An 18,297-nucleotide genomic window follows, 5' to 3' on the forward strand; every position below is an offset into this window, starting at 1 on the left:
GAAAGAACAGTTGCAAGAGCTGGTAGAAAAGGGCTTCATCCGACCGAGCACTTCACCTTGGGGTGCACCAGTTTTGTTTGTGAGAAAGAAGGATGGATCCCTTAGACTTTGTATCGACTACAGGCAGTTGAACAAAGTCACTACCAAGAATAAGTACCCATTGCCAAGGATCGACGATCTATTTGACCAGCTAGCCGGAGCAGGTTGTTTCTCCAAAATAGATCTGAGATCGGGGTACCATCAGTTGAGGATCAGAGAAGATGATGTGCCAAAGACAGCTTTCAGGACCAGATATGGGCATTTTGAGTTCCTGGTAATGCCGTTCGGGTTAACCAACGCCCCTGCAGCATTCATGGATCTCATAAATAGAGTGTTTAGCCAGTACCTGGATCACTTTGTTATTGTCTTCATAGATGATATCTTGGTGTATTCCAGGAATGCAGAGGAGCATGCCCATCATCTAAGGTTGGTTCTGCAGACTTTGAGGGAACATGGCTTGTATGCCAAGTTCTCTAAGTGTGAGTTCTGGCTGAGGAGCATTTCGTTCTTGGGGCATGTAGTGTCAGAAAATGGAATAGAAGTGGACCCCAAGAAGACAGAAACTGTGGCTAACTGGCCTAGACCCACTTCAGTGACAGAGATCAGAAGTTTCTTGGGTTTGGCAGGTTACTACAGGAGGTTCATTCAGGACTTCTCGAAGATTGCAGCTCCTCTAACCAGGTTGACCAGGAAGAATAAGAAGTTTGTGTGGACCGACCAGTGCGAAGAGAGTTTTGAAGAGCTTAAGAAGAGGTTGACTTCAGCACCAATGTTAGCTCTGCCATCTAGTGATGAGGACTTTACAGTCTTTTGTGATGCGTCCCGTGTGGGACTGGGTTGTGTACTAATGCAGAACGAGAGGGTGATTGCTTATGCTTCCAGGCAGCTGAAGAAGCATGAGTTGAATTACCCCACACATGACCTTGAGATGGCAGCAGTAATCTTTGCACTCAAGATGTGGAGGCACTACCTCTATGGGGTAAAATGTGAGATCTTTACAGATCATAAGAGCCTACAGCACATCCTGAGTCAAAGAGATTTGAACTTGAGACAGAGGAGATGGGTAGAGCTGCTGAGTGACTACAATTGCAAGATTCAGTATCATCCGGGTAAGGCGAATGTTGTGGCAGACGCCCTAAGCCGGAAGTCACTAGGCAGTTTATCCCACATATCGGCAGAGAGGAGGCCAGTGGTGAAGGAGTTTTACAAGCTCGTTGAGGAAGGTCTACAGTTGGAGTTGTCTGGTACAGGTGCTTTGGTAGCCCAAATGAGAGTGGCACCCGTGTTTCTGGAGCAGGTGGCTCAGAAACAGCATGAGGACCCAGAGTTAGTGAAGATTGCCAGGACTGTTCAGTCAGGCAAAGATAGTGAGTTCAGATTCGACAGCAAAGGGATCCTCCGCTATGGGAGCAGACTATGTGTACCAGATGACATAGGGCTAAAAGGAGACATTATGAGGGAGGCTCATAATGCAAGATACAACGTTCACCCGGGAGCCACCAAGATGTATCAAGATTTGAAGAAGGTTTATTGGTGGCCAGCGATGAAGAAAGAAGTGGCACAGTTTGTGTCAGCCTGCGAAGTGTGTCAGAGGGTGAAGCTGGAACATCAGAAGCCGGCTGGAATGCTTAACCCGCTACCTATTCCAGAGTGGAAATGGGAGAATATAGCTATGGACTTCGTAGTGGGGTTACCGGCGGCGTCCAACAAATTGGACTCCATATGGGTGATTGTGGACAGACTCACCAAATCTGCTCACTTCATCCCTGTCAGGAGTGGCTATTATGTGGACAAGTTGGCGCAGGTGTATGTTGATGAGATCGTCAGGCTGCATGGGGTTCCTGTTTCAATAGTGTCTGATAAAGGGCCCCAGTTCACCTCCAGGTTTTGGCGGAGTCTGCAAAATGTCATGGGTACTAGATTGGATTTCAGTACTGCCTTCCACCCCCAGACGGACGGACAGTCTGAAAGGACCATCCAGACTATCGAGGATATGCTTAGAATGTGTGTGCTGGACTTTGGCGGTTCTTGGAGGCAGCATCTACCTTTGGTGGAGTTTGCCTACAATAACAGCCATCATGCTAGCATCAGGATGGCTCCATATGAAGCTTTATATGGGAGGAAGTGCAAGTCACCTGTTTGCTGGGAGGAAGTTGGAGAAAAGGCCTTGGCAGGGCCTGAGCTAGTAGAGATTACCAGCAGGGTGGTACCCATAATCAGAGAAAGGATCAAGACTGCTGCAAGCAGACAGAAGAGTTATGCAGACATCCGCAGAAGACAGGTAGAGTTTCAGGAGGGGGATCTGGTATTGCTCAAGGTGTCTCCAATGAAAGGGGTGGTTCGGTTCGGAAGGAAAGGTAAACTGGCTCCACGATACATCGGACCCTTTGAAGTCTTGCAAAAGATTGGGAATGTGTCGTACAAGCTGGATTTACCAGCTTCAATGGAAAGAATCCATCCGGTTTTCCATGTTTCCATGTTGAGAAAGTTCGTGTCAGATCCGGGCAAGGTTCTTAGTGAGCCTGATGTGGAGATCCAAGAGAATCTCACCTATGTTGAGCAGCCAGTATGGATCATAGACACCCAGATCAGAAAGCTAAGAAACAAGGAAATCTCGATGGTGAAAGTCTTGTGGAACCACCACAATATGGAAGAGTGCACCTGGGAGACACGGGAGTCCATGCTCCAGCAATACCCTTATATTTTCTAAGGTTAGTTCCTTGTGAGTTTTATGTGCTTTGTATGTATGTTATGTGTATGCCATGCTATGTGCTAGTTGAGGAACATTCGGGGACGAATGTTCTTAAGGGGGGGAGAATGTAATACCCGGCTAGACTCCGGTATCAGAATTCCTACCGTCCGGTGGAAATCTCGGATGTCGGAGACCTCTAGAAGGGTAAAACCATGTTTTCATAAAATGTTTTAATGTATTTTATGTTTTAAGCGTGAAAAGGAAATGAGTTTTGAATGAAAATAGCTTTGGAGGAAAACCCAGGTTCGGCCGCCGAACCTCAAGTTCGGCCGCCGAACATGCAGGCGTTTCGGGTGTGCCTTAGGCCCCCGAAGGCATAAGTGAGGGAAGTCCAGGTTCGGCCGCCGAACCTCAAGTTCGGCCGCCGAACATGGCATGCATGCGGAGGCACGTTCGGCCCCCGAACGTGGCCTGGCCAGCCACTATAAAAGGGTCCCTTAGCCGAAAACGGGCGAGCTTTTCTCCCCATTGTCGGCCAAAGTGAGTTCTCCGCCGTCCCTCACCAATCTTGAGTCTTTTTCTTCAGATCTTTCAAGATTTTCACAAGTTTTTGCTTTCCTTTGAAGATTTTCAAGTTTTGAGCAAGTTTTGGACTTGGAGGCCCAAGGAGCTAAATCTCTCCCAACTCCAAGTTAGATCGCCTCTACTCTCGATCTTCAAGAGGTAAGAGTCGATCTCTAGCTTACATTATGTTTTAAGTAAGTTTTATGAAGATCTTTGGGGTAGAATGCATGTTTAGCTTATAGTTAGGTTTTTGAGTTTATGTTATGTTTTGAGCAATGTATGTTGGATTTGTGTTGCTTGATGTGTTGTAGTTGGGGTTTAAGGTAGTTTGAGACCCCTAGGAGCTTGTATGCATGTTTTGGTTGAGCAAAATGCATGATGGCATGAGTTTGAGGCATTTTTGCATGTTTGAACCAAGTTTCTGCCCTTCGGGAGAAACCAGGTTCGGCAGCCGAAAGGACTTTCGGCCGTCGAACCCTCTTGTGGAGGCAGCCTTCGGCTGCCGAAGCTTGCCCCCGAAAGGAGACTTTCGTCTCTGTCTGGGAGTTTTGGCCGCCGAAAGTGCCGCCGAACATGCATGAGTTTCGCCTCTGTCTGGGAGTTTCGGCCGCCGAAGGTGCCGCCGAACCTGCCTGACTTTCGGCTCTAGAGGGACTTTCGGCCGCCGAACCTGCCGCCGAAAGTGCCCTGTCCAGCCTTCTTTTACATGTTTTGCATGATTGTTTCATGATGTTCTAGGGGGTTTTTGGGGAGTAGTTTAGAGTTATGTTCATATTTGGTTGGTCCCTCATTTGAGTCCACCTGTGTAGGTTCGGACCCGAGGAACCGAGGACCCCAGCAGTGAGTTCAGCTGCTTCTGAGTCAGTAGAGTTTCAGCTAGAGGTGAGTAGAATAACTCTTATGCTTTTAAATAATAAACCCGTTTTAGCATGATTCATGCATCATGAATGCCATGAGATATTTTAGGTTGTTTGCATTAGAAATCACGAATATGTTGCATTGCATAATATGTTGATGATGTGGATGAATGTTGAATGATCCTTTAGTCCTCATATGTTATGATATGATGATGATACGGTACGAAAGACCAGTTGTAACAGCCCGGAATGACCCACTAAACCTCTATGAGCCCAACTCTATCTATATAGGTCTGACCATGTGAACCTAGGCCTCTGATACCAATCTGTAACAGCCCGGAAACCGAACTGCTACCGGCACTAGGATCCAGATCGACTTAAGGTCGTCGGGACCCGTAGTAAGCCTGCTATACTGTCTGTGTACCTGTGAAATCCCATACATGATCATACATTTTCTGTCAACTCATTAAAACTTTTCTTTTCTCCAGGGCTTAACCTGTGCATGCACTATTTCTGGTCTATCAACTCATAATGTTAAGCCTGGTTTTCTCATATTCATACCAATAAAAGAAAACATACATAAACTGATCATGTGTCTACAACAAGGGATTACAACTCTTTTAAGTCAAGCACAAAGCTACACACTATACATTATCTCTTTACATGTACATATCCACACTAGCTATTATATAACTCTGCTTCTTGCAAACCCTGCTGGACTCCCTTTGGACTCTGAACCTGCAAACCTGGGGGATAGGGGAGAGGGATGAGCTATACAAGCCCAATGAGCAAAACTATATAAACCATAAGTTGAAAACATGATCTCATGGAATGCACTACATCACATCATCTCAGGGATAGACATGACCACCAACAATCCCACTCAAAGGATGCCTGGCCTAGCCAGGTCTTACAACCTCAATCTGCCTGGCCCGGCCAGGTCTTACCACTCTGCCTGCCTGGCCCAGCCAGGTCTTACTATCTCTGCTGCCTGATCTAGTCAGGTCTTACCTACAGATGGCTGCCTGGCCCGGCCAGGTCTTATAACAGAGTTTGGGCTATTGGAGTCGCCTTGGTCTATCCACAGCCTCATACACATCGTTTATGCAATGCGTCAACTTCGTGCAACTAATGCAAACACCCTACTATACTCTTATGATGCATGACATATGCTCAAAATAGTTTAGTTCTGAAAAGAGAAGTTCCACTCACCTCTGGCTGACTCGGCAGGTTCGGAAACAGTGCTCACTGCTGCTCTCTGGGGTTCCTCTGGTCCGTACCTACACAGGTGGACTCAAATGAGGGACCAAACTAACTCAAAAACGCCGCTCAGAAACTCCCCAAAAACCCTCTAGAAGATCCCCAAACAATCACATAAAACATGCAAAAGAAAGCTGGACGGGGCACTTTCGGCGGCCGAAACCCCTCTCCAGAGACGAAACTCATGCATGTTCGGCGGCACCTTCGGCGGCCGAAAGTCTCGTCCAGAGACGAAACTCAACCTTCGGCGGCACTTTCGGCGGCCGAACCTTGCCTCCAGAGACGAAAGTCCCAAGTTTCGGGGGCAAGCTTTGGCAGCCGAAACTGCCTCCACAAGGGGTTCGGCGGCCGAACCTTCCTTCAGCGGCCGAACCTGGTTTTGCTCGCTGGGCAGAACTCTGCTCTGTTTCATGCAAACCTTTCCCCCAAACTTACCCAACATGCATATCAACTACTCCCAACTAGCACATACCATAAAACATGCATAAAAGGGCCTAAAACTCACTTATCACCCCAAGAAACCTACAAACAACACTTTAACATGCTTAAACACAAAATCATGCAAAACCTCAACCAAAACCCTATTCATGCATACTATCCCTACAACTCCCATAAAACCTTCAAAAATCAGTAAAAGAGGTTCTGGATCTTGACTTACCTCTTCCAAACAAGAGATCAAGTGATCCTAACGTGGAGATATGAAGAACACCTCTTCCAAAGCTCCAAACTTCCAAACTTGCTATTTTTGCTCAAAACCTTCAAAACACACCAAAACTCTTAAAACCCTTGAAAGATTTGGTAAAAAACATGAAAAACATGAAAGTCAACTTGGGAGAGGCTGGAACTCACCTCTGGCTGCAAGTGGAGGAGAAATATCCTCCTTCCACCGACCTTTGGCCCTTAAATAGGTGGCTGGCCAGACCACCTTCGGCAGCCGAACGTGAATCCGAAACTATGCAATGTTCGGCGGCCGAAAGTGACCTTCGGCGGCCGAACCTTTGCATTTCTCCCTTATTGCTTTTCTTTCAAAACTCATTTCCTTTCACACTTGAAAACATGCAAAACTCTTAAAACACACATGAAAACATATGTCTTACCCTTCTCGAGGGTTCCGACGCTCGAGATTCCACCAGACGACAGGAATTCCGAGGCCGGACTCAAGCCGGGTATGACACCAGTGAGGCCCATTCTACGCCCCTGGCACTATGTAAGAGAAAGACCAGTGAGGCCCATTCTACGCCCCTGGCATTATGGAATGTTATGTCATGCTATGTTATGATTATGTAAGAGAAAGACCAGTGAGGCCCATTCTACGCCCCTGGCACAGTTGGAACATGTAGAGGACTATTGGTGACAAATTCATCCTTGATGTGATTAGCTGTGATGTGATGCATTTCATGTTATCATATGTTTCAAATGCTTTATTATTCTGCTCACTGGGCTCTAGTAGCTCACCCCTTTTCCCTAATCCCCCAGGATTGCAGGTACGGGCTAGACAGAGAAGTCAAGAAGAGTAAAGTCTTGTTTGTAATAGTTAGAAAGTGGACATGATAAATTGTAAGATGATGTAAAAGTTATGAATAGTTATGTCAAGTATATGTTGATGATGAGATTGAGGTTTAGAAGTTGTGCTTGACCCTATGGATATAGTAATCCCTTTTTTATACATGATCTTAGATGTTTTATACTGCTTATGTAAACCAACTCAACACATGTTATGCCACCCATTGGGGGCATTGATGAGATCCCACAGAGGGATTAAATTTATGATTATGGCTATGTTCAGTGCATGTGCAGGTTGAGTTTGGTGTATGAGACATGAATGAAAGAAAAGTTTTATTTTTTTTTATGTTGTTGATCATGTATGGGATTAAGCAAGTTCACAATATGTATGTTTGGCTTGCTACGGGTCCCGGCGGCCTTAAGTCGACCCGGATCCTAGCGCCGGTAGCGGTCCGATTTTCGGGTCGTTACAATTACTATATTAATCTATTAAACTAATAAAAAATTTTATCACTGGACAAATGTATACAGTATGATTGAATTATTTTTATATATCTAATCAAAACATAATATCAATTTTATAATTCTAAAATTATATGATATTAGTAATTTTTTATTTAAATATTAATAATAAAATCTATTAAATATTATTATATTAAAATTATAAAAAATATTTATTATTATAAAAATAGAATATAAATAATATTTTTAAATTAATATAATATAAATATTTTATTATAATATATTAATAATTAAAAAAATAAAAAAATTAAATCATTGACTGGCACCACTTTAATGGCACTAAACCAGAAATTTTTTTTTTTTAAAAAAAGTATCTGGCACTGGTTAAACAGGCGCCAAACTCATTTTTCGGCTACCATCTGGCGCTCCAATCCCAAATCCACAAATATTTTCTCCCCAACCCCTAATTCATAAATTTAAAACCTCTCACCCCTAAATTGGGAAAAAAGTGCCCTTTTAGCATGTTGTCTCCTGAGATCCCTTAGGTCACCGTAGATAGATAGTCTTCTTCAGGATTAGAAATTGCAGAGAAATCTGCAAGAAAAGAATATTGAATTACAAAATTTGGTCAGCTTAAACACTTGAGTGAAGCTGACTTACACAATGAACTATCTTTCTGGCCGAAGACCAGATGCAAATTCTCTGTTCTCCTTGTTATTTACCATCTCAATGCATGGAAGTACGAGTAATCAAACTATGTTTAGATGATGGAGTCGTCGACTGCACAGTACATAGCTAGGGAGGGAATCACCAAAAACATGCCATTTACTTGAGAGCTGGATGTGATCATGCGAGGGACTAACCAACTGAAGAAGAGAACTACAGAAAGCTCTCTCCTCCAATTTCCGTGTTCTAGATTTAGGTAACCCTTGCTATAATTATATTTCAAAGTTCATTATTTTTCTCCCAAAACTGTTGCAGAAGTTGGAATTGAACATTTATTCTGTTCAGACTATTGTCTTACCACCTGCTTTTCAGTTTGCTGCTAATTGAATTTATAAACTGACTTCTTAATGAGTTTTGAATGGTTTAAGGATCTATGCTCATACTGTCTAATAATTGACACAAGTAATTGTTTCAATCAACTACTTTCCGCATAATGTTTGTTTAGAATTTATCTTGGCACTTGCATTTGGTCTTTAGGTTGATGATGATCTCAAAACAAAATTAGAAAGATGGATAAAGGATCTTTAGATACTATTGGTTTGCATTTCCTGATAGTCCTAGAAAAAGGTAACTAGGAATATTGTCCCGACAATTTTAGGTGATTACATCATGCAAGAAGGATGAACTGCTTATAGAATTGGAAATTTTCAACTAGACTCAGGAGGGCCGAGTACATGGAGATCCTCCTGCATTCCGGTGTCTCAATCATGTTCAAACATATCACAGGTTCATGTTCGTTGGATCCATGGGTTCACGGTTGCTACCGTGGCATTCCTTTGGAGAGATGAATATTAGTTCGTGTGCTCAGGTTGTCTAATGCTTTGAAGATGGTAAATGTATCCGCTTATGCATTAGGCATCCGTTGAATACATAGTTTTTTTTTTTTTTGTGTTGACGGAAATGTATAAGAAGACAACTAATTATGATTATAATGACAACTTTGTTTATTTAATTAGTAACCATTCTTTAATTAACGGCTAATATTAGGTCAAATTAGCCCACAACATCAAACAAAATACACCTCCATCCTAACATTTTCCATTCAAAATAATTAAATTCTTGAAAACTAGTTGTTATTTGAATTGGTCAGGAACCTGAAATTTGAAAATGTCTTAGTATATTGTAGTTTAAAAAATTGACTAAGGCGGCTAAATAGGGGGTCGCCAACAAATTCACTGGCGGCTAATTATAGGATCAATAAATTAATTAAGTACAAACTAGCTAATTAAGTACTAATGCAATACATCATGATTCTATTCATCCAGCTGTAAAAATGCATATAATATAAAAAACTTTAAAAAAAAAAATATCGAGGCAAATTAAATTTTGAATTCTTTTCCTCAAAGGTTTTGAATAAATTACACGTATTTGGGAGTATTCGGTTGAAATTGAAAAAATCGATCAAATTGAATTAATTTAAAATTTTAATTTAATTTTTTATTCATTTTAGTTCGATTTGATTTTTAATTTTAAAAATTTTAGTTATTTATTGACTCAATTTTGATAAAAAAAAATCGAATCGATAGTATATTATTTTCAATAATATAAAAAGATTAGATCATATTAAAGTTAAAATATTCTAATTAAATTTTAAAATACTAAAAATAAAGGATAAAAAATAAAAAATTTATTATTTCAAACTAATCAAATCGAATTAAATCAGACTGCTTTGATTCAATTCGATTTCTAATCAAAATCAATTCGGTTTGATTTTTATAAATATCAAGACTTCAATTTTCAGTTTATTCAGTTCGGTTCGATTTTAAACCGAACCGACCGAATACTGAACATGCTTGAAACTTTTAATTAATTATGCCAACTTGTATATAAATTTCAGTATAATTAATATGAAACATAATTTTTATGGTTAGATTCTTTATATACCTCAGTTATATATATATGAGATTATTGTAGGAATACTAGTTACAAGTAATTTAAAAGAAATGATTAAGAGAATGATAAATACCCACTTGCCATAATTTGTTCTCATCTGGGAATTTGAAAGCTTTCCTTTGCTTAAAGAATTGGCAAACCAACCGCTGGATTACAGCCTCACCCTTTTCTTTACATTTGGCAAACCACAATAAGCTTTTTCTTCTTTTTTTTTTCAGCCATAAATGCATTAAATTAAATAATCAATTAATTAATTATAAGCTTCTAAGTTACAAACTTGAAAATCAAAGTAGTTCAAGCTGTGATGATCTATACAATTGGAATTAATAAATTGTACAAGTAATCATCATCATCATTGATTCAAATGAACTATGAGAGAAACAAGAAGAAGAATCAAAGTACCACTAACACAGGTGAAACCAATAGTTCTGAAAACCAATACAACAAGATCAAAAACCTGAGATAAACCCACTTGTTTCTTGTGCTTGTGATTATACACAGTTGAATAATTCCATCCATATTCACATCTGCAACACCTCTCAAATCTTTCCTTCGTTTTAACTTCCTGTATCCTCTCTCTCAGAACCCTCAGATTCGCTTCAACCATGTCACTCGAAATCCCTAAACAAGAAAACTTAAGAACCTGTAACCCACCATACATGTCCGTTGTATGTATATATATAAATATAGAACACACACAACATGCATATGTATACGTATAGCCATGTGGCTGCAGGGTTACGTACCTTCATCTTTAAAGCTCTGGGCTCTAACTTGCAAGGGCTGACGAGTGCTGATCAGCTTTGAAGATGCAGGCTTGATCCGAATTGCGCAGGAAGGTAGAAACGAAGCCATTATGATTATATATTGTCAGTAAGAAGCCAACCCACGAGATGGAATTGATTTTGATGAGATGGGTTTCTCTCCTTTCAACAAGTTTATTTGATTATCATGTAATGTAAGCGATCTGAATGTACTGCAAATCAGCTTATTTTCCGATACCCTGCTTTTTGTTTGACAATCTCTAGTTGAAGACAAGTGTGTATATATATATATATACATAGAGAGAGAGAGGCTACCTAAGCTGCTGAGCAAAAATCTATGCAAGTAAGTCCAAATAATAAATAAACAAACTTTGGTCTTATACGGGAGCAAGAAAACTGCCATTTCTTCTTTGAGAAGAAAATTTCAACTTCTTCTTTATATGTAAATTTTATTCATTTTCAAAAAATAAAAAAGTTGATTTCAATTTGAGCCTTTTCTACACTGACTTGTTTCATGTTTATTATGGATTTCAACCATGACAGTTACATTTTAACATAATTATATTAGTTTTTTATTTTATTTTTATTTAATTAAATTGATAAAAGAAATGAGATCAAAAAGTTTTTTTTTTTAAAAAAAATTATATATACAAAGAGCTAAGTCAATTTCTCCAAATATGATAATTTCCCATGAAAAACATTGCTATAAAATTAGTGGAGAGTTTTGTTTTTAGACACTATGCATTATATAATTTACATATAAAATAAATAAAATCACAAGTTTATATCTTAATTCCCCATTTCAAAAAAAAAAAAGTTTATATCTTAATTTTATAATAAATGAATCGAAATAAGAAAATTTTATAATTATATACAATAGCTAGACATTGTAATAAGTGTTTAATTCTTTTATTATTCTTTTTAAATATATTTATAGTATCATTGTTGTCCAAATTTTAATGATCTGGCAACTTATTATTCAAATAATATTTTTGTAATTAAATTTATTATTTAAAATGTTTATTATATTCTTTTTCTTTAATGTTTATGCATATCTCCCATTTGTGATCAATTTTTTAAAATCATTAAAAATTATATTATTATCCAGATGAAAAATATTAGATATGTGGAGTAATTAAGCATATGGATTAACTATTAATTAGTTAGCTTTCAAACTCTTTGGCTCTACTTTTAATAATAATTAGAGTGGTCAATTCAATTTGATTTAAAATAATTTATATTTTTTAAAAATCAAACTAATAATGTACATGTGCTTTTTTTTCCTGCAATTTAATTTATTCAAGCATTGAAATTGTATAAAATTATTTAAAGAACTATGACACTAGATAGGACACAATTGTCTTCAAATTTTTCCAATTTGGCATTTGTTTGTGATGCTTTCAAACAAAAATAAAGTATTTGATATGAAATGCTAATTAATTTTTTTTATATAAAAATATATGAATCATGAAGCAACTGTAAAATAAATTCACATTTTTTTCTTAAAAGAAAAGGACACAAAGCAAGTTGGAGCAAAGGAACTAGTAGTAATAGATGCCTACTCTCTAGAGGCTGATTGGTGAATGGCGACTAATCTTTCCATCAACTCAAGAATTTGAACTAATATTTACCAAAGGCAATATTAGCAATTAAATTTATTTCTCAGCTGTAAAAATTTTCAATTAATTAATTAAAAAAACTCATTTAAATCTGATTTACTATAAATTTAAGACTTACATATTTATGTATTAAATTTATAATGAATCGATTCTAAATAAAAATTATCCATTTTAATTCTGCCTAAAAAAGAATGATTTTTTAACTACGAGTTTCAGTTACTGATATAAATTCAAATGAACTACAAGAGAAACCAAAGAAAGGAAAATTGCCCCAGTGAGGCAGGTAATGCCAAAAGTGACACCTATAAGACCTGCAAGCTCAAAATATCCTAACAAGTCCTTCTCCTTTTTTACAATTTTCGAATTGAACCCAGATGGTTCATAATTCCATCCATGTTTGCATCTGCAACATCTCTCAATCCTTTCCTTTCTTCTGATCTCCTTTATCCTCAGTCTGAGAACTCTCATATCTGCATCCACCATGTTACTTGCTTTTACTGCCAACCCAAAGACAATAAGATTATTATTACTTGTACAAATAGCTTAAATTAATAGACTTGTAATATCTCCTTCTACTTATCATACAATTTTAAATTATCTATATGTATATATACCTCCATATCTCTTGCTTCGAGCTTGAACTTTGAGGTCGAGACGAAAAGCCTGCTTGAGAGATGGCTTGATTAGAGAAGCATATGATGAAGGTAGACAGGAAGCCATGCTTAAGCTTCAATAATAGAAATAGGGTAACCTCCTTTTGAGATTTAAGAAAAGAATAGCCTCATTACCATAGGATTCCTACATGTAGAGGAGATTAACGTTCTGAGGTCATCAAACAGGAAATATTTAAATAGTACAACGTAGAAGTTTACTCCATTTCCAAAGAATAAAATACGATTGGAGTCATAAAATCCAAAGGAAAGATCAATTAACAATAACGACGGCGATTAGCAGAGGAGATAATTGCATCGCGACAATTTTTAGTCACCATTTTTAATTGAATTTGATTTGATGTCGTCTGATCTAATTTCCAGTCTGCCCATGATAGAGTAAACAATAAAGTTAATTAATTTGAACCCATAAATGTTTTGAGAATGTATTTTTGTACTGAGTTCTTTTGGGGTTAATTTTTATTGAATCAAAATGGTAAAGAATTACTTTGGTTTTTTGATTTTCCGTTCAAGGATGGATTTAATATGAATAGATTATTTATTTTTATTAGAGGGAATAAAGAGATTTGATATGATACAGAGAGGCTAACATGATATGATAGGTTATTAGATAAAAATAAGAAGGCTTACAACGTTGATTTTACAGGTGCATCCTCATTAAAAAAAAAAAAAAAAAATTGGTTTTACAGGTGGAGTTAAGAATTTGGATGACGTTGATGTTATAAAAATGTGAAGTTTAATATTCCTCTCTCCTCCCATTCCAAATGAAGTTGCAAGAAAACTGTGCGTCGAGAACGCGCCATTGTCCAACCATCTGCAAGCTCAACTGGAGATAAATCCTGCAAATGTTGGAGGCTCCGAAATACAGGTGCTATACAGATATACCAGTTTGCTCCTTTTTTGTGTGTGTTTGTGGAAAATAGACGATCATTTGAGTGGAAATGACAGATTTATTGCGAGAATTTTGAATTTTATTGCATTTATATTACCGAAGGAAGGGTGAGAAAAACTCATTGTATACATAAAAAGCGGATAAGGAAAGGAAAGAAAATGTTATTGTCTATCAAAGGCGTAATAGTCCGGTTAAATTAAACTAAACAATTTTTATCATTTTTCACTTGATTCAAAAATAACAGGACGTGCAGTCCCGACTTGGATAATACACTTCTTCCAGCAAATGCAAAATGCCAATGCAACGATGGATTAGCAGCCTCAGCGATATTGAGGTTCCAAGGAAAATCGTGTCCATTGTTCCTCTAGTAATCGATTCTCTAATCATGGAGAACATCACTGTAGCTAGCCTAGCTGTATTTCAGGGGACTGAAAGTTGTTTTTGAATCAAGTAATATGAACTAACCGTTACATAAATTGTACACTCAACTAATGAAATGTGTCATTTTGTATTTTCAGCAATATCCAGACTTTATTCTTCCGAAATAACAGAAAATTACTCGTTGCCTATTAAGGTGAATAACAATCAGAATTCCTCACTCGATCAAAAGGCCAACAACAAATTCTCATTCATTTGCAGGTGCATCATCCCGTGGTGAGCTTCCTGTATCTGCATCACGACGAAGATAATTTTCCATTATTTCCTAACCGAAAAAAAAAAAAAAAAAAAAAAAAAGAAAAAACACAAAGCTTGATCACATGCACATTACAAACAATTTTGAGTCGAGCAACAATGACCTGGCATACCTTCACCATCTGATGGGGCATAGGGAGACTTCCGGTATCGTGTCTGCTGTTGTGTAGGCTAAAAGAAAACATACCAAAAAAGGGGGAAATAAGCACACAGAAAATGTAGAATATGATTCACAACTATGCAAGAGATTAGCAACAAAATCCTATTGCATCAATAACACTTCATGTGAAGGGTCTAGGGGAATGATTGAACAGGTAACCTCCCAACCATGTCTTATTTTCAGGCCAGCAAAAGAATTAGCATATAGGACTAAAGACCTCAAACTGTAAATTAAAGCGGTTAGTGTTTGTCCATGGCCAGTATGAAAAAAAAAATGCCATGTAGAAAGAACTTCCAATGCAAGCTAGAGATGAATTCAAGGCCTTAAGAACTAGTGAAAAACTAATAATAACAAAAAAAAAAAAAAATTCAACTCAGTATAAACATGTTGCTTTTAAACCTCACATCATTCAGGTTCATCCTGCTGCTTTCCGAATCAAACAAGTAGCAGTGGAGCACATACATCCAACATCAAACAAGAACATTCTTCCCAGTCCAACCAGGAATTAAGCAAAACAGTGAATAGATAAAATGGCAAGCTTAGACAAAATTATCTGCTCAGGCTCAAACATCTACACCAAGGATTGAAGAAACTTCCTGTATTCTTCTATCACATTCTAAATAATTCAATATGTACAATGCTTCTAAAAAAATTAAGATGAGTAGTTCTAACATCCTCTTTCAGTCTTGAATCACAGTAGCAAACAACCTTCTATAGAGCAATATTTGCTTCTTTTTTTTTGGGCAACATTAGGTTAAACATAATGTTTAAGAGAAACATAAAAGAACAGGCGACTTCTATTGAAGTTTATTAGGTCTTAAGATTTGGCTTTAGAATATAATGGCTAGAGGCCACAGATTTGAACTGGCTTGAGGCTATGTAATGTATAGCCTTACTCATTAACATTTAGGGCAAAGTAGGCATATATTCTGAGTAGACATTAATTCCCTCATAATCATCAGATTCTACACATCTTTTCATAAACAAGAAATAGATATCTTAAACAAGACTTAATATCATTAATGAATTCTCCTCTTCCTAAGAACACAAAATTTCCCCCTCTAGCTTCACTCCATAGCTCTACCATTTTACCAGCTTGAAATGAAGGCAGTAGCCTAGTTACAAAACAGTATCAAATACAGGTGACTTAGAAAGTGGTCTGATTCGGATTTTAATACACCTGGTTCATTGCCTGTCGTGATATAAGCAAAACCTCTAACATGCTGCTTTGCTATTTTATTTAAATTGCCAATGCCAAGCACAGTGATCAATGTGTCGTGAAGAGTGTTAAGTTTAGAAGCAACAATCAAATTCGGTGGAGGATTAAGGAGTGTCCCAACTTGTCCACTATAAAGGAACAAGAGCAGTCAGACAAACGGGGAACTTGACGAATTCTAAAACCAGAATTCTAATACATTCATCTCTTCATTTTCAGCTTCTTTTGAACCTGAAACCTTTCCAAGTTTTGGGGACATTAGAGCTTCTTTTTCTTTTCCCCATTTCTCTTTGGGTTTTCTTTGAATTGTTGGAAATTTGTCTCCCATAACTCTAGTGAAGATTAGTCCTTTTTCTTCCTTTATGCAATTATAAATAATAATACACTTTTAGGTAAAAGACTTTCAGCATATACTACTAACCAGAGCTATAGTAACATTGACAAATGATAATAAAATAATGGCTGGGCCTATAACAATGAAATTCAGAAAGCTCGATAAGAACTGCAGAGAAAAGAAGGAACTGGAAATGAGATTTTAAATGGTACCTGTAATTTTGGCCGAAGAGCTTCCAGAGGTCCTTTGGGTTTCTCAACACCACCTTGCTGTTAATGTCGGGAAAAAAAATGCACACATACAGATAAACGATATTAGGTAACCATCTAATTAGAAGTTCCACCAACTTTTCTATCTAAAGTAAATAACAGATCAATAGTAATACCTTTCCAAGTGCCCAATCTGCAGAATCAAAATAAGCCCGTTCATGGTCCTGACACCAAAATGAAAACTTAAGTTGGAAACTAGTACAGCTGCCAAGCCTCAATATATAAGTCGTAGCGAATGCTAACAAGAAATCACCTTAGAAATGAGTGGTGGCTTCTTGGGCATGATTCCTCCATATTTTTTCTTTACAACTTCTTCCTACACAAAACACCCAAAAACAAAAGAAGCTAGAAGAGTGAGATAGGGAAACTTCCTAGCATTTAATTCTAGGTCTTGAATAAAATCAATATCATGCTTAAATAAATCAGAACCTCCTGTTTAGATGAGGACATGGAACTTTTATCCTCGGGGACATTTCCATCAACCTGCTCTTGCTCTTTGACACCCTCCATCTCTGACATTATGTCCTTCTACAGCATTTCCATCCAAAACAAGTAATTTAAATTCGTTACCATATGAACAAACAAACTATAATGACAATAATAATGGAAGCTTAGCAAATTAAATTCCTGCCATAAATATTTCCTTCTATTATCCCAGAAGACAAAATCCATAACTGACTTGATTAATTAGCCATTTTCATATGCAATTACTATCGAATTTTCTTAAATTCACTTTCAAGCGCTAAGATTCTGCTAGATCTAAATAAAAATAAACAGCAAAATTCCTCTATCGAAACATGATATATAAGCGGATTATGTAAAAAGAGAGAGATTAAAAAAAGGGGAAAAAATGAAGATATGGATAGAACGGAACAGATTCAGTGAACGAGATCGAATACAGCATAGCTCCGTACCTCGGATCAAAGTTCCCAAAGAAAGAAAGCAAAATCCGGAGAGAGAGGTATTTTTGACTAATTGAGGGAACCTTTTTCAGATATAAATTAAAAAGCTATGAGATTAGAGGTGAATGGTGATGATCTGAAATTTCTGAATCTGATGAATCGAGAAAAAGTCGCCTACAACAAGGACTATGATAGAAACATAGTGCTGGTGCTTGATGACGTTGGATGAATGAATGCCGTAATTCTTCTGCTTATTTTTTTTTTTTTTTAGAAAAAGAGGGATAGAGCCCTTATTTTATTAATCTAGGCCATGAAAGCCCCAACCTATCAGCATCCAGTAAAAATTTAATAGTAACAGGAGGCCATTGATGAATTTTCAAATTAAAATCATCACCAATGGTTAAACTAGTCAAACGATCCGCTACCGCATTTGCTTCCCTGTAAATTTTTACAATCTTGACTTCCCAGCTTCTATTGATAAGATCACGACAATTCCTCACCAAATTAGCAACTCTAAAAACTCCTGAACCTCTACCTGCAAGTAAATCTAACGCGAGTTGAGAATCCGTTTGAACTTCAATCTTCTTCCACCCTGAATCCCATGCTAATACTAAAGCATAATATATTCCCCATAGCTCAGCTTCCATTGCTCCACAATTGCCCAAAAACCGTTGAAAGCCCAAAAGCCATCTACCTTCATTGTTTCGAAAACAACCTGCACAACTTGCCCTTCCTGCTGACAACAATGCACTACCATCGGAATTCACTACCACCCAGCCTG

The 18,297-nt window shown here is 37.7% G+C and overlaps 3 protein-coding genes and 1 long non-coding RNA gene across 5 annotated transcripts; 1 reads left to right on the forward strand and 3 right to left on the reverse strand.

Annotated features, from left to right (window-relative positions):
* The first annotated feature begins 7,903 nt into the window (after positions 1-7,903).
* Positions 7,904-8,989, forward strand: LOC122722008. The gene is made up of 2 exons (XR_006348863.1): positions 7,904-8,299; positions 8,702-8,989. It is a non-coding gene; the product is annotated as an uncharacterized LOC122722008 (long non-coding RNA).
* A 1,112-nt stretch (positions 8,990-10,101) lies between these two features.
* LOC110610092 lies at positions 10,102-11,174 on the reverse strand. Its single transcript, XM_021749961.2, has 2 exons — positions 10,743-11,174; positions 10,102-10,617 (listed from the first exon to the last, which is right to left on the reverse strand). Exons 1-2 carry the CDS (start codon positions 10,849-10,851, stop codon positions 10,349-10,351), a joined length of 378 nt encoding a protein of 125 aa, XP_021605653.1. The 5' UTR covers positions 10,852-11,174; the 3' UTR covers positions 10,102-10,348.
* A 1,379-nt stretch (positions 11,175-12,553) lies between these two features.
* LOC110608596 lies at positions 12,554-14,118 on the reverse strand. The gene is made up of 2 exons (XM_021747864.2): positions 12,994-14,118; positions 12,554-12,876 (listed from the first exon to the last, which is right to left on the reverse strand). The coding sequence occupies exons 1-2, from the start codon at positions 13,097-13,099 to the stop codon at positions 12,596-12,598; spliced, it is 387 nt and encodes a 128-aa protein (XP_021603556.1). The 5' UTR covers positions 13,100-14,118; the 3' UTR covers positions 12,554-12,595.
* Positions 14,119-14,377: 259 nt separating this feature from the next.
* Positions 14,378-17,688, reverse strand: LOC110605374. Of its 2 annotated transcripts, none has more exons than XM_021743912.2 (7): positions 17,529-17,688; positions 17,044-17,142; positions 16,868-16,930; positions 16,731-16,778; positions 16,558-16,614; positions 14,740-14,806; positions 14,378-14,611 (listed from the first exon to the last, which is right to left on the reverse strand). In XM_021743912.2, the coding sequence occupies exons 2-7, from the start codon at positions 17,131-17,133 to the stop codon at positions 14,568-14,570; spliced, it is 369 nt and encodes a 122-aa protein (XP_021599604.1). In that variant the 5' UTR covers positions 17,134-17,142; positions 17,529-17,688; the 3' UTR covers positions 14,378-14,567. The 2 variants fall into 2 exon arrangements, with proteins under 2 accessions (XP_021599604.1, XP_021599615.1); XM_021743923.2 differs by having other exon boundaries at positions 14,749-14,806; positions 17,529-17,687.
* Positions 17,689-18,297: the final 609 nt, after the last annotated feature.

The sequence above is a fragment of the Manihot esculenta genome, chromosome 2 (genome assembly GCF_001659605.2).
Source record: "Manihot esculenta cultivar AM560-2 chromosome 2, M.esculenta_v8, whole genome shotgun sequence".
Classification (NCBI taxonomy): Eukaryota; Viridiplantae; Streptophyta; class Magnoliopsida; order Malpighiales; family Euphorbiaceae; genus Manihot; species Manihot esculenta.

Excerpts from the sequence above, each read along its gene's own strand:
- LOC110610092 (XM_021749961.2), bottom strand. The coding sequence starts at position 10,851 with ATGGCTTCGTTTCTACCTTCCTGCGCAATTCGGATCAAGCCTGCATCT. Across the intron at positions 10,618-10,742 it reads CCAGAGCTTTAAAGATGAAG|GGATTTCGAGTGACATGGTT; the intron begins GTACGTAACCCT and ends TTTCTTGTTTAG.
- LOC110605374 (XM_021743912.2), bottom strand. The coding sequence starts at position 17,133 with ATGTCAGAGATGGAGGGTGTCAAAGAGCAAGAGCAGGTTGATGGAAAT. Across the intron at positions 16,615-16,730 it reads CAGATTGGGCACTTGGAAAG|CAAGGTGGTGTTGAGAAACC; the intron begins GTATTACTATTG and ends CGACATTAACAG. Across the intron at positions 14,807-16,557 it reads CTCTTCGGCCAAAATTACAG|CCTACACAACAGCAGACACG; the intron begins GTACCATTTAAA and ends GTTTTCTTTTAG.
- LOC110608596 (XM_021747864.2), bottom strand. The coding sequence starts at position 13,099 with ATGGCTTCCTGTCTACCTTCATCATATGCTTCTCTAATCAAGCCATCT. Across the intron at positions 12,877-12,993 it reads TCGAAGCAAGAGATATGGAG|TAAAAGCAAGTAACATGGTG; the intron begins GTATATATACAT and ends TTGGGTTGGCAG.